General features: G+C 43.9%; 1 protein-coding gene across 1 annotated transcript; it reads left to right on the top strand.

Moving 5' to 3' along the window:
* Nucleotides 1–1,536: 1,536 nt before the first annotated feature.
* On the top strand, nt 1,537–9,612 carry LOC128375895 (NLR family CARD domain-containing protein 3-like). The gene is made up of 9 exons (XM_053336303.1): nt 1,537–1,680; nt 2,136–2,201; nt 2,393–2,621; nt 2,872–4,672; nt 5,448–5,621; nt 6,486–6,659; nt 7,360–7,533; nt 7,786–7,832; nt 9,018–9,612. The coding sequence occupies exons 1-9, from the start codon at nt 1,537–1,539 to the stop codon at nt 9,575–9,577; spliced, it is 3,369 nt and encodes a 1,122-aa protein (XP_053192278.1). The 3' UTR covers nt 9,578–9,612.
* Nucleotides 9,613–14,071: the final 4,459 nt, after the last annotated feature.

Genomic DNA, 14,071 nt, shown 5'->3' with positions numbered 1-14,071 from the left:
CTGCTGATGGAAGGTAAGAAGTTAAAAATGGTTGGTTGGCTGTTTGGGCTGAATAAACCTCCTGTGTTATGTGGGATGGAGCAGGTGAACCAGGCACAAACACCACAGACAGGTTTAATGGAAACAGCTTTAATGCTCAGAAACCAACAGACAGGCTTACAGACCATAAAGGGAAAGCAGTTCAAATAAGGTTGAAACCAGCAGGAACAGGTAACAAGAGGAACAGGAACAGACAGGAACAGCATCACAATCTAGTGTCTAGAATGAAAGACAATGAGTGAGAGCAGTATATGTAGTGAGGAGCTGATGAGGGAATTACACAGTGGCAGCAGGTGAGCAGGTGGGTTTGCAGAGACTCGGTGACCCTGGACAGCAGTTCTTTGGTTTTAACTTCATGCTTTTGTCTCTATTTTATTCATATCAGGATGCAGCAGCAGAGAGCAGACTCTCCTGAACCCAGCTGTGTGTCCATGAAGAGTGACCGGTCTAAGGGTGGTCTCATTAAGTTTAAAGATGAACAACCTGCTGATGGAAGGTAAGAGTTTAACATCCAGTAATCAGAGCAGCATTTACATCTGTGAAAACACATAAAGCACCAGGGCCAGTCTTTAAAAAGATGTTTGGATCACCTTGTAGCTGCTCTAAGAGTCTGTACAGAATAAAAGCTGCTTGATGCTGTGTTCATCCATCTGAAGGTGAACTGGGATGTTTATATTTCCATCTTTAGTTATTGAGGTTAACACAGATTGTTACTGAGCCATAGAACTGCTGTGGAACATCCTCACTTCCTTCTTCTTCTGTTGACTCATGACCAAGTCACTGCCATCCTCTTTTCATCACTGCAGCAATATGAACTCATCAGTCACTCTGTTCTGAAACATTTCTGTTTCATTCTGACATTTAATCTGAATCAGAATACTTTATTGTCATTGACCATTACTGCTTCAACCAAATTCTCGTGCATCCCCTCCGTGGTGCGACATAAACAACATAAACATAACAGTATAAAAATATAAAATATATATAAAAAACATAATCATATACAGTCATCATATAAACAAGTTAGTGTAGATGCTGCAGTCTGCATTTCACATTGTATTGTACTTATTTAAAGTTAATAATTTAAAAGAGTCTATTTCTGGAGATTGCTGTCCAGCTCCTTGGTGGCAGAAGGATAGAAGCTGCTCAGGAGTCGTGAAGTGCAGGTTTTAAGGCACCTGTAGCGCCTACCAGAGCGTCGTAGCGTGAGGAGTCTTTTACTGTGTTAGTGGCCCGTCGTAAGCAGCGGAACCTGTAGATGTCTTCATGGGAAGGGAGGTGTGTGTTGGTGATGGTCTGTGCAGTGTTTATTGCTCTCTGTAGTGTTTTCCTCTCAGCCTTGGTGCAGCTTGTAAACCACACCAGGATGCTTCCCACTGAACATCTATAGAAGGACAGCAGCAGCTTCTGAGAGAGGTTAACTTTCCTTAGTGTCCTCAGAAAGTAGGGGCTCTGCTGTGCCTTCTTCATGAGAGATCCTGAGAGATGTGTGTACCCATGAATCTAAAGTCACTGATCCTCTCAACCTCGTGTCCTTTGATGTGCAGGGGAGCGGGTTCCACACTCCTCTTTCTCCTGAAGTCCACTATCAGTTCTTTTGGTTTACTGAACACCTTGGTTTTATTGTTCATTGATCCGGTGGTAATTTTAATAATTTACAGACCTCCCAAACAAAACTGCATTTATAACAAACAGTTTAATGAGCTTTTATCTCATTTTATGTCCAAATATGACAAATCCTCTTTTCATCACTACAGCAATATGAACTCATCAGTCACTCTGTTCCTTCATTTCTTTGGTTTTAACTGCATGCTTTTGTCTCTTTTTTATTCATATCAGGATGCAGCAGCAGAGAGCAGACTCTCCTGAACCCAGCTGTGTGTCCATGAAGAGTGACCGGTCTATGGGTCGTCCTATTGCGTTTAAAGATGGACATCCTACTGATGGAAGGTAAGAATTTAACATCCAGTAATCAGAACAGCATTTACAGGAGTTCATTTAGTCATCATGACAGAACATCTTTAATAAGCTCAGTGCAGATTTGAGTCATTAAATGTCCTTAAACGTGATGTTTTCTCCACAGAGTTCAGCAGCAGAGCTCAGAGGTTCCCAGTGATCAGTCTGCACAGCAGCATCAAACACAGCTGGACTCCATATTTATGGTGTGTACATGTACAAACACACCTTTTACTATTAACTCCATCAACCACAGATGAAATAGTAAAGTAGCATTCAGGTCCTAACAGTGTCCATGCTGCTCTGTTTAGACCAGCAGGCCTTCAGACTGACACATGAATCACATGTTGTGTTCTACCAGTTTAAATGAAATGTTCACTTTATCTTTCTGTTCCAGCTGCTGGAGGAGAACATCGTCACTTTTGTGAAGAAGGAGCTGAAGAGAGTCCAGAGGGGTCTGAGTCCAGATGACCCAGAATGCTTAGAGAGTCAGAGTGAGGATGAGGAGGTGTTGGACGGTGAGGAGGAAGAGCAGAGGAGGAGCAGCAGAGAGGCATTTCTGAAGATCACAGTGCACTTCCTGAGGAGAATGAAGCAGGAGGAGCTGGCTGAGTGTCTGCAGAGCAGTAAGAAGATTTTAACAGATTTAACATGATGGAGAGGAAATGGAGGCAACATGGGAGAGGTTTATATTTCAAACTCTGCTGTAAATATGCTGCACACATCTGCATCAGATCAGAGGCTGTTGGTCCTCCACTGATGAGCTGAATAAAACTGATGGAGGAGGAAAAACTACACAGACACACTTACATGTTCAGATTTCTAGACTTTCTGTAGGATCCACTCACTGATTTCATTTGTTGTTTGTTCATTCAGGAAGTCGTGCTGCAAAGTGTCGACGTAAACTCAAGTCTAACCTGGAGAAGAAGTTCCAGTGTGTGTTTGAGGGGATCGCTAAAGCAGGAAACCCAACCCTTCTGAATCAGATCTACACACCGCTCTACATCACAGAGGGAGGGACTGCAGAGGTCAATGATGAACATGAGGTCAGACAGATTGAAACAGCATCCAGGAAACCAGACAGACCAGAAACAACAATCAGACAAGAAGACATCTTTAAAGCCTCACCTGGAAGAGATGAACCAATCAGAACAGTGATGACAAAGGGAGTGGCTGGCATTGGGAAAACAGTCTTAACACAGAAGTTCACTCTGGACTGGGCTGAAGACAAAGCCAACCAGGACATACACTTCACATTTCCATTCACTTTCAGAGAGCTGAATGTGCTGAAAGAGAAAAAGTACAGCTTGGTGGAACTTGTTCATCACTTCTTTACTGAAACCAAAGAAGCAGGAATCTGCAGGTTTGAAGAGTTCCAGGTTGTGTTCATCTTTGACGGTCTGGATGAGTGTCGACTTCCTCTGGACTTCCACAACACTGAGATCCTGACTGATGTTACAGAGTCCACCTCAGTGGATGTGCTGCTGACAAACCTCATCAGGGGGAAACTGCTTCCCTCTGCTCGCCTCTGGATAACCACACGACCTGCAGCAGCCAATCAGATCCCTCCTGAGTGTGTCGGCATGGTGACAGAGGTCAGAGGGTTCACTGACCCACAGAAGGAGGAGTACTTCAGGAAGAGATTCAGAGATGAGGAGCAGGCCAGCACCATCATCTCCCACATCAAGACATCACGAAGCCTCCACATCATGTGCCACATCCCAGTCTTCTGCTGGATCACTGCTACAGTTCTGGAGGATGTGTTGAAAAGCAGAGAGGGAGGTAAGCTGCCCAAGACTCTGACTGAGATGTACATCCACTTCCTGGTGGTTCAGTCCAAACTGAAGAACATCAAGTATGATGGAGGAGCTGAGACAGATCCACACTGGAGTAAGAAGAGCAGGAAGATGATTGAGTCTCTGGGAAAACTGGCTTTTGAGCAGCTGCAGAAAGGCAACCTGATCTTCTATGAATCAGACCTGACAGAGTGTGGCATCGATATCAGAGCAGCCTCAGTGTGCTCAGGAGTGTTCACACAGGTCTTTAAAGAGGAGAGAGGGCTGTACCAGGACAAGGTGTTCTGCTTCGTCCATCTGAGCATTCAGGAGTTTCTGGCTGCTCTTCATGTCCATCTGACATTCATCAAGTCTGGAGTCAATCTGCTGGCACAACAATCAGCATCCCTGCGCCCAAAACCAAAAAGAAGCAAAACTAAATCAACACGTTTCTACCAGAGTGCTGTGGACGAGGCCTTAAAGAGTCCAAATGGACACCTGGACTTGTTCCTCCGCTTCCTCCTGGGTCTTTCACTGCAGACCAATCAGACTCTCCTACAAGGTCTGCTGAGACAGACAGGAAGTAGCTCAAAGACCAATCAGAAAACAGTGAACTACATCAAGAAGAAGATCAGTGAGAATCTTTCTGCAGAGAGAAGCATCAATCTGTTCCATTGTCTGAATGAACTGAATGATCGTTCTCTAGTGGAGGAGATCCAACAGTTTCTGAGATCAGGAAGTCTCTCCACAGATAAACTGTCTCCTGCTCAGTGGTCAGCTCTGGTCTTCATCTTACTGTCATCAGAAAAAGATCTGGACGTGTTTGACCTGAAGAAATACTCTGCTTCAGAGGAGGCTCTTCTGAGGCTGCTGCCAGTGGTCAAAGCCTCCAACAAAGCTCTGTAGGTACACACAGAACTATCAGATTAATCTTTGCTCAAGTCATATTCACAATTGTTTTCTTTTCTTGCTTTTCTGCTGATTCTTCTCCAGGTTAACTGGCTGTGACCTCTCAGAGAGAAGCTGTGCAGCTCTGTCCTCAGTTCTCAGCTCCCAGTCCTCTAGTCTGAGAGATCTGGACCTGAGTAACAACAACCTGCAGGATTCAGGAGTGAAGCAGCTGTGTGCTGCACTGGAGAGTCCACACTGTGGACTGGAAACTCTCCTACTGCCATCAGAAAAAGATCTGGACGTGTTTGACCTGAAGAAATACTGTGCTTCAGAGGCGGTTCTTCTGAGGCTGCTGCCAATGGTCAAAGCCTCCAAAAAAGCTCTGTAAGTACTCAGATAGTTGGCTTTATTTAATTACATTTAATTACATTTTTACTATTTTGAATTTCGTTGGATTTGATATAATGGCAATAAAGGGATCTATCTATCTAGATACTCTGTTGTCTTTTTTTTAAAGTATACTTTTTTGGGGCTGGGAAACAGGCTTTTTTTGCCTTTTTTATACAGGTTAGTACAAACAGGAGGCAGAGAGGGGGGCAGTGACACGCAGGATAGGACTGCTCAGTGTGGGATTTGAACCAGGGTCGCCTGCAGCGAGCACTGTAGCCTCAACATATGGGCTGGGTGCTCTACCCACTGAGCTAAACACCACCACCCTCTGCTGTCTTTTTAAAATAAATTAAATAAGTAACCTATTTCTTGTTTGTTTTTTCTTTATATTTCCAGACTGACTGGCTGCAACCTCTCAGAGAGAAGCTGTGCAGCTCTGTCCTCAGTTCTCAGCTCCCAGTCCTCTAGTCTGAGAGATCTGGACCTGAGGAACAACAACCTGCAGGATTCAGGAGTGAAGCAGCTTTCTGCTGGACTGGAGAGTCCACACTGTGGACTGGAAACTCTCAGGTCAGTTTTTATGATTATGTATATGATGTAATATTTTGTTTTTCCCCAGTTTTTAGTTTACATGATGACTGCTTATACTAAATATACTTTCTGTACCTTCTGAGCCGATGTGTTGTAATATCAGAGCTGGCAAAAGTCTTCTCATTCTGTGCTAAAGTAGAAGTACTGATTCAACTCTTTGCTCAAGTAGGAGTCAGAAAGTTCAGGCTCTGAAATGTATGTAAGTACAAAAGTATACATTAATTTTTACCTTATTTGATAACTCAACAAAACCAAAAAAGTTCTTGGCACAAAAAAGGAACACAGGCTAGTGTTGCCAGAATATATATACATATAAATATATAATAAATAAACAAATATATAATATACATGTTATATAAATATTAGGACTGTTAGAGTTAACATCATGTGATTAAGGAGCAGAGCATAACGCTTTGTTTTAAAAATAAATCTTGTTAATCTTTCTTCACTGACTGTCACAGATTGTGTTATATAAATATATATTATATATAATGTTTTTATTAGTGGTGTTGTAATGGAGTAGTGTAAAGTGAGCTCAGTGCTCAGCATGTGTTCATATAGTGGAGTCTTCCTGCTGCTGTCATATACCTTCAGTAGCACATTTAGATATGGTTAACCCTGACCTCTGACCCCTGACCCTACGTCACTGTAAGTACACAGATAGTTGGCTTTATTTAATTACATTTTTACTATTTATTACTTTTTAATTGAGCTCCATTCTCTACCTTGCGTTTAGTTGTATTTTATACAACGACAATAAAGGAATCTATCTGTCTATCTGTCTATCTGTCTATCATTAAATAGGTAACCTATTTCTTGTTTGTTTTTTCTTTATATTTCCAGACTGACTGACTGTAACCTCTCAGAGAGAAGCTGTGCAGCTCTGTCCTCAGTTCTCAGCTCCCAGTCCTCTAGTCTGAGAGATCTGGACCTGAGTCACAACAACCTGCAGGATTCAGGAGTGAAGCAGCTTTCTGCTGGACTAGAGAGTCCACACTGTGGACTGGAAACTCTCAGGTCAGTCTTTATGATTATGTTTATAAAGTAATATTATGTTTTCCCCAGTTTCTAGTTTACATGAAGAGTTCTTATACTAAATATACTTTCTGTACATTCTGAGCCGATGTGTTGTAACATCAGAGGTGGCAAAAGTCTTCTTATTCTGTACTAAAGTAGAAGTACTGATTCAACTCTTTGCTCAAGTAAAAGTCAGAAAGTTCAGGCTCTGAAATGTATTTAAGTACAAAAGTAAAAAGTAAAAATGAATTTTACCTCATGAAAAAAAGTTTCTTGGCGCACAAAAAAGGAAAGTTTTGCTCTTTTGTAAAAAGAAACCATATGTCAGAATATATATACATATAAATATATAATAAATAAACAAATATATAATATACATGTTTTATAAATATATTAGGGCTGTTAGTGTTAACATGATGTGATTAATCTTTCTTCACTGACTGTCACAGATTGTGTTATATAAATATATATAATATATAATGTATAATATTCGTGGTGTTGTAATTGAGTAGTGTAAAGTGAGCTCAGTGCTCAGCATGTGTTCATATAGTAGAGTCTTCCTAACCCTGACCCTCTCCTACTAACCTAAACATACAGCAGGGGGCGCTGAGTGTCAACATAAAGGCCTGAAGGACAAAATCCTGTTTACTGAGTTGAGAATGTTTTTAAGCTCATTAGATGAACTGTTGTGTGTGTTCAGTCTGTCAGGATGTCTGATCACAGAGGAAGGCTGTGCTTCTCTGGCCTCAGCTCTGAGTGCCAACCCCTCCCATCTGAGAGAGCTGGACCTGAGCTACAATCATCCAGGAGACTCAGGAGAGAAGATCCTGTCTGCTGGACTGAAGGATCCACACTGGAGACTGGACACTCTCAGGTATGGACAGACAGATGGACACTCTCAGGTATGGACAGACAGATGGACACTCTCAGGTATGGACAGACAGGTGGACACTCTCAGGTATGGACAGACAGGTAGACACTCTCAGGTATGGACAGACAGGTGGACACTCTCAGGTATGGACAGATGGACAGACACTCTGACTAACTGAGGGACTGTGGTTCATGTTGAATGGTGGATATGAGTGAAGGTGTATGAAGCTGATTGTGTCTTTGTCTCTTCCTCCAGGATGGACCATGGTGGACCGCAGAGACTGAAACCTGGTGTGAGGAAGTGTGAGTGTGTTTTCACTTTGATTCATGAGAACTTTGAGAAAAACTGGATGAAATATGTAAAAGAAGTGAAAAAAGTTGAAAATTATGGAAAATGTGTTTTAGTCAGAAATGGGCGTGGCCTAAACTGACATTTATCTTGAACCAATGAATCCATGAAACAGAAATTTCCTTCTGTTGGTCACAGTTCAGGAGTTAAAAGAGAAATGTTTTATAAATGTCCACATGGTGGCGCTACCTGCTCCAAAATGTCCCTCATGTCTCTCCTGCAGATAAAGTTCATTCATTCATACTGACTTCAGCTGTTTGGACCATTTGGACTAAAATGTGTTTATAACAGACGACAGTTTGAGATGAAAATAACAGACTTGATGTGCAAAGACCTTCACTTTACACCAAACCTGATGAACAAACATGAATATTACTGAATATCACTGTCATGTTGACTGTTCATGTTCTAACTGAACTGTTAAAGGTTCACTTACTCTGTATGTCCAAAGCTTTCAGTCACATCTCATGGTCTTCCTCAGTGATGTCTCAGTTGTTGGGACTCAGTAGGAGCAGGTTTGATTATCAGCAATAAGTAATAGTTATCAAAGATAATCATTAATAATCAATAAAAACATGAATATGAATGAATAATTAGGTGTTGCCTCCCTGAGGTCAGAGACCACTAACCAAACATCAGAGATATGAACAGTGACCTCATCAACAACCAATCACAGGAGATGAAATGTAAACATGATTGAGTTGAGCTGAATGTGTAATGTGTCTCCACTTCAGTATGAAACAGCAGAGATGTTGTGATGAATCAGATCAGTGTGATCAGCTGCAGCAGCTCATCAATAAATAAGGAGGCGTGTGAGCCGCTAAAAGACTTGAGTGAAGGCTGCTCTCACGTTTCCTCAGAGCAGAAATACTGTAGAAAGACTTGGGACCAACGTTAAATGGAGGACCAGAACTACTTCCTGTTCAGGCAGGATGGAGGAGGAAATATGAAATAAGAGAGTTGAGATGCAGCCTTTGTTATCAGGCTGTGTGACTGTGTGCACACCTGCTTCTGTCTGCTGGTATGAGGCCAACACAGTCGTCATGGAGACGCTTTAAGTTTGAATAGTTTCAGTAAAGTAGTTCATAAATCAACAGATGATAAACTGCAGCTGTATTGTGTCTCGTTCTCTCCATCAGATGCCTGTGAACTGGAACTGGATCCAAACTCAATGCACAGAAATCTCAAACTGTCTGATAACAACAGGAAGGTGACAAATGTGGAGGAGCATCAGTCATATCCTGATCATCCAGACAGGTTTGACTCCTGGCCTCAGCTGCTGTGTAGAAATGATCTGACTGGTCGCTGTTACTGGGAGGTCGAGTGGAGAGGATATGTTGATATATCAGTGAGTTACAGAAGAATCAGCAGGAAAGGAAACAGTGATGACTGTTTGTTTGGTTGGAACGATCAGTCCTGGAGACTAAGATGCTCCGATGATGGTCGTTACTCTGTCTATCACAATAAGAGAGAAACATCCATCTCCTCCTCCTCCTCCTCCTCCTCCTCCTCCTCCTCCTCCTCTGTCTCTAACAGAGTAGCAGTGTATGTGGACTGTCCTGCTGGCACTCTGTCCTTCTACAGAGTCTCCTCTGACACACTGATCCACCTCCACACCTTCAACACCACATTCACTGGACCTCTGTGTGCTGGGTTTGCAGTCTGGTCTGGTTCCTCAGTCTCTCTGTGTCCTCTGTAGGAGGGAGAGTCTCTCTGGTTCCTCTGTAGGAGGGAGAGTCTATCTGGTTCCTCTGTAGGAGGGAGAGTCTCTCTGGTTCCTCTGTAGGAGGGAGAGTCTCTCTGGTTCCTCTGTAGGAGGGAGAGTCTCTCTGGTTCCTCTGTCGGAGGGAGAGTCTCTCCTGTGGACAGAAACTCTGCTGACTGAAGATCAGCTGCTGAAATCAAACATCACACACACTCTGCACTGTGAAGCAGATCTGTCTCAGACTCAAACACTCAGTTATTTTTCCTTCTACATGATTCATTGATTAGTCTCAGTTGACTCTGCTGTTGTTACTGCCAGGATCCAATGATTATTTTACTGTAACACAATTAATTCATCAGTGTATAAAACGATTTATTTCCTCACATTTACACCAATGATGATAAAGTCCCAACGTCCTCAAACGTCCTGATTAGCAGTGTCGTAGCTTGTTGCTAAAATTAGTCAAATTCATATAAATAAACATTATTAAACAGGTTTTGTTCCTGCTCCACTTTTATCTGGGATCAGCTGATTGATTTGGCCAAGAAGCCATCTGGTTTCTACACTGATTAATGTGTAATGTGCTTTTTTGACCACTAGGTGGCACAAAGAGGTGTTTATGAACGAGGACAGCAGGTCAAAGTTCAGCAGAGTGAAGTTTAATGTCGTCTCCATATGAGGAGGCAGGAGGTTAAAGTTGAACCTTCAGAAATAAATCAAACTTTAATGGAGTCTCTTGTTTCCTGCTGGAGCTCCGCAGGGTCCAAACACGCTTCCTTCAATTACAGGTTACCATAGCTGTCGAGTCACACTAGGTCTGCAGCTGATTTTAGTTTCACTGGAAAAAGCACACGGGGAAAAAAAGGGAAAAACAGTAGAAAAAAATGGGTGTTGCCTTTGCCATGGTAAACGCAAGCTAATTAAGAGAAGCGTGAGCCGACTAATCAGTGTCAGCTGTCCCCAATCAAGCTGATTGGCACACAGGTGTTTTAATTAGGTGGTTTGTGTCTCAGTTGGGAAAAACACTGGTGAGAGTCACACACAAAAGCTTGCTGTGTGTGACTTAGATATCTTGGACATCCTTTGCATGACACTGAAATTTGGAGAGGCAGCCGGTAAGCACTTGTGGTTTTTGTTTTACATTGCGGTAGTACTGGTTGTTTGTAGTGAGACATAATTTAAACTGTTTGTCTTGTGACAGTGCATTATGTGGTAGCATTGGTCTTCGCACTGGGGAAGTAAATAGTTTCTTCTTTTGTTTCACCCCTTATAACTTTGTAAGGTTAATGGCCAGGCCCAAGTTGGCGTGATGTTACTAACGCTTGACATTTGTGTTTAATACTGTTTGAATGCTGCAGACGCTTATATTTATGTCTAACTTATATTACAAATGTTTATTTTTATGGCATATTTATATTAAGCATTTTTTGCACATTACATATTTGCATTTTGCACAAACCATTGCACATTACTGCCTAATTAATTTGTCATGTTCCTCATTCTGCCATATCTCCCTTCAGGTTTTTTACCTACTACTGCTAGCTAACCAAGGGACAAAAGACTCCTGCTCTGTTTCCTGGTACTAACTGTCTTCAATTTCCTTGGACTTGTACCTTGAACTAAATAAAAAGAAAAGAAAAAGGAGAAACTAAAACGGAACAAAGTTGTCTTGTCCCAAGTCTTTGAGTAAATTCCAGTGCCTTCAGCTCCATCAGTGTCATCCATTTCAAGTTGGGGAAAAATGTACAGAGGATAATCCAGACAAACCAAACAAAACGGAACAACTTGACAATAGCAACAAGAGCGACGCCTCCGCTAGCTAACGTTAAACAGCCTGATGAACAGCTGACGAGTCTCTACTGTCATCTACTATTTTTGTACATTACAACATATTACATATTAATGACATATTTTAAAGATATTAAACCATAAATGTGGAGAATTTTATACCCTGAAAAAGAATATCTGACATCCTAAGAATGAAACTGTAGAACTTTTATTTCATTTTGTCCCCGAATGTAAAAGTGGAATAATGTCACTAAGATGTTTAACTGGTTTCATTTCATTTAACGAAACATGAAAAGATGTTCGCTACTGTTCCAGTGTTGTGAGATCATCTAAAGATCAGTCTTTAATAAAGTGAATTAATGAACCCAGCATGATAACTGTCCTGTTATTAACTATTCATATTATTATTACTATAACTATTATTAACTACGCTAACATTAGCCACACAAACGCTAATGTTTATTTTAGTTTAACTCTAAATGACAAAGTTTGGCAGATAATGAAAGCTAACGTTATCCAGCTGTTTAAATGGTTTCTAATTAGCAGCTAAAAGCATGTTAAAGGAACAGCTAGCTAGCTTAGCACAAAGCTGGTCAGATTAGCCCCAAAGCTAACTAGCATAATGACAATAGGTGTCCGTTCGTCCGTCCTCTTCCGCTTATCCGGGGTCGGGTCGTGGGGGCAGCAGCCTAAGCAGGAAGCCCAGACTTCTCTCTCCCCAGCCACTTCGTCCAGCTCTTCCCGGGGGATCCCGAGGCGTTCTCAGGCCAGCCGAGAGACATAGTCTCTCCAGCGTGTCCTGGGTCTCCTACCGGTGGGACGGGGCCTGAACACCTCACCAGGGAGGTCTCACGCTCCATCCTTCCCTCACTCGTGAACAAGACCCCGAGGTACTTGAACTCCTCCACTTGGGGCAGGATCTCATCCCCGACCCAGAGAGTGCACTCCACCCTTTCACATCATCCGCAAAAAGCAGTGACCCAACCCTGAGGTCACCAAACCAGACCCCCTCCACACCCTGCGCCTAGAAATCCTGTCCATAGAAGTTATGAACAGGATCGGTCACAAAGGGCAGCCCTGGCGGAGTCCAACCCTCACTGGAAACAAGTCCGACTTATTACCGGAAATACGGACCAAGCTTTGACACCAGTCGTACAGGGAACGGACGCCCCTTATCAGGAGGTCCGGAGAACCCCCCACAGGATTCCCAGAGGTTCCTCCAAGTCCACAAAACACATGTGGACTGGCTGGGCAAACTCCCATGCACCCTCAAGGATCCTGCAGAGGGTGTAGAGCTGGTCCACAGTTCCACGGCCCGTATGAAAACCACATTGCTCCTCCTGAATCCGAGATTCGACTATCCGACGGACCCTCCTCTCCAGCACCCCTGAATAGACCTTACCAGGGAGGCTGAGGAGTGTGATCCTCCTGTAATTGGAACACACCCTCCGGTCCCCCTTTTTAAAAAGAGGGACCACCACCCCAGTCTACCAATCCAGAGGCACTGCCCCCGATGTCCACGCGATGCTGCAGAGTCGTGTCAACCATGACAGCCCCACAGCATCCAGGGCCTTGAGGAACTCGGGGCGGATCTCATCCACCCCCGGGGCCCTGCCACCGAGGAGCTTTTTAACCACCTCGGTGACCTCCACCCCAGAGATAGGAGAGCCCACACCCAAGCCCCCAGGCCCTGCTTCCTTACCAGAAGGCGTGTTGGTGGGATTGAGGAGGTCTTCGAAGTATTCCTTCCACCGATCCACAACGTCCCGAGTCGAGGTCAGCAGCGCACCGTCCCCATCGTACACAGTGTTTACGTCGCACTGCTTCCCCCTCCTGAGACGCCGGATGGTGGTCCAGAACCTCTTCGAAGCCGTCCGGAAGTCATTCTCCATGGCCTCGCCGAACTCCTCCCATGTCCAGGTTTTTGCCTCAGCGACCGCCCTGGCTGCAGTCCGCTTGGCCTGCCGGTACCTGTCTGCTGCCTCCGGAGTCCTACAGGCCAAAAAGGACCTATTGGACTCCTTCTTCAGTTTGACCACCTTACAGCCACAGCTCCGGTCGGCTGCCTTAACAATGGAGGCACGGAACATGGCCCACTCGGACTCAATGTCCCTCGCCTCCCCCGGTACATGGTCGAAGCTCTCCCGGAGGTGTGAGTTGTAACTCTCACACCCCTCCAGGTCTCACTGTCGCTACCAACATGGGCGTTGAAGTCCCCCAGCAGAACGAGGGAATCCCCAGGGGGAGTGTTTTCCAGCACCCCCTCCAAGGAGTCCAAAGAGGCTGGATACTCTGAACTGCTAAAGTACCTAGGGGACAGGAGGAGGAGCCTCAAGTACCTAGGGGACAGGAGGAGGAGCCTGAAGTACCTAGGGGACAGGAGGAGGAACCTCAAGTACCTAGGGGACAGGAGGAGGAACCTCAAGTACCGAGGGGACAGGAGGAGGAACCTCAAGTAAAACATTTCTACTAATACTGTTAATATATATTTAGGGCAGAGGAGTCAAACTCATTTTCATTTAAGGGCCACATACTTCCCAAATTTAATCTCACATGGGCCGGATCATTAAAAAGATGAAAGGAAGGAAGGAAGAAAGGGAGGAAGGACAAATAGAAGGAAGGAAGGAAGGAAGGAAGGAAGGAAGGAAGGGAGGAAGGGAGGAAGGAAGGGAGGAAGGACAGATAGAATGAAGAAAGGGA

This window comes from Scomber japonicus, chromosome 2, assembly GCF_027409825.1.
Source record: "Scomber japonicus isolate fScoJap1 chromosome 2, fScoJap1.pri, whole genome shotgun sequence".
NCBI lineage: Eukaryota > Metazoa > Chordata > Actinopteri > Scombriformes > Scombridae > Scomber > Scomber japonicus.
This window is presented reverse-complemented; position numbering and strand designations above follow the sequence as displayed.

What these genes read in the sequence shown, in the direction of transcription:
- LOC128375895 (XM_053336303.1), top strand. Translation starts at nt 1,537, where the DNA reads ATGAATCTAAAGTCACTGATCCTCTCAACCTCGTGTCCTTTGATGTGC. An exon ending in TGTGGACTGGAAACTCTCAG is followed by an intron (nt 5,622 to 6,485) that starts GTCAGTTTTTAT and finishes TTATATTTCCAG; the next exon opens with ACTGACTGACTGTAACCTCT. An exon ending in TGGAGACTGGACACTCTCAG is followed by an intron (nt 7,534 to 7,785) that starts GTATGGACAGAC and finishes CTCTTCCTCCAG; the next exon opens with GATGGACCATGGTGGACCGC.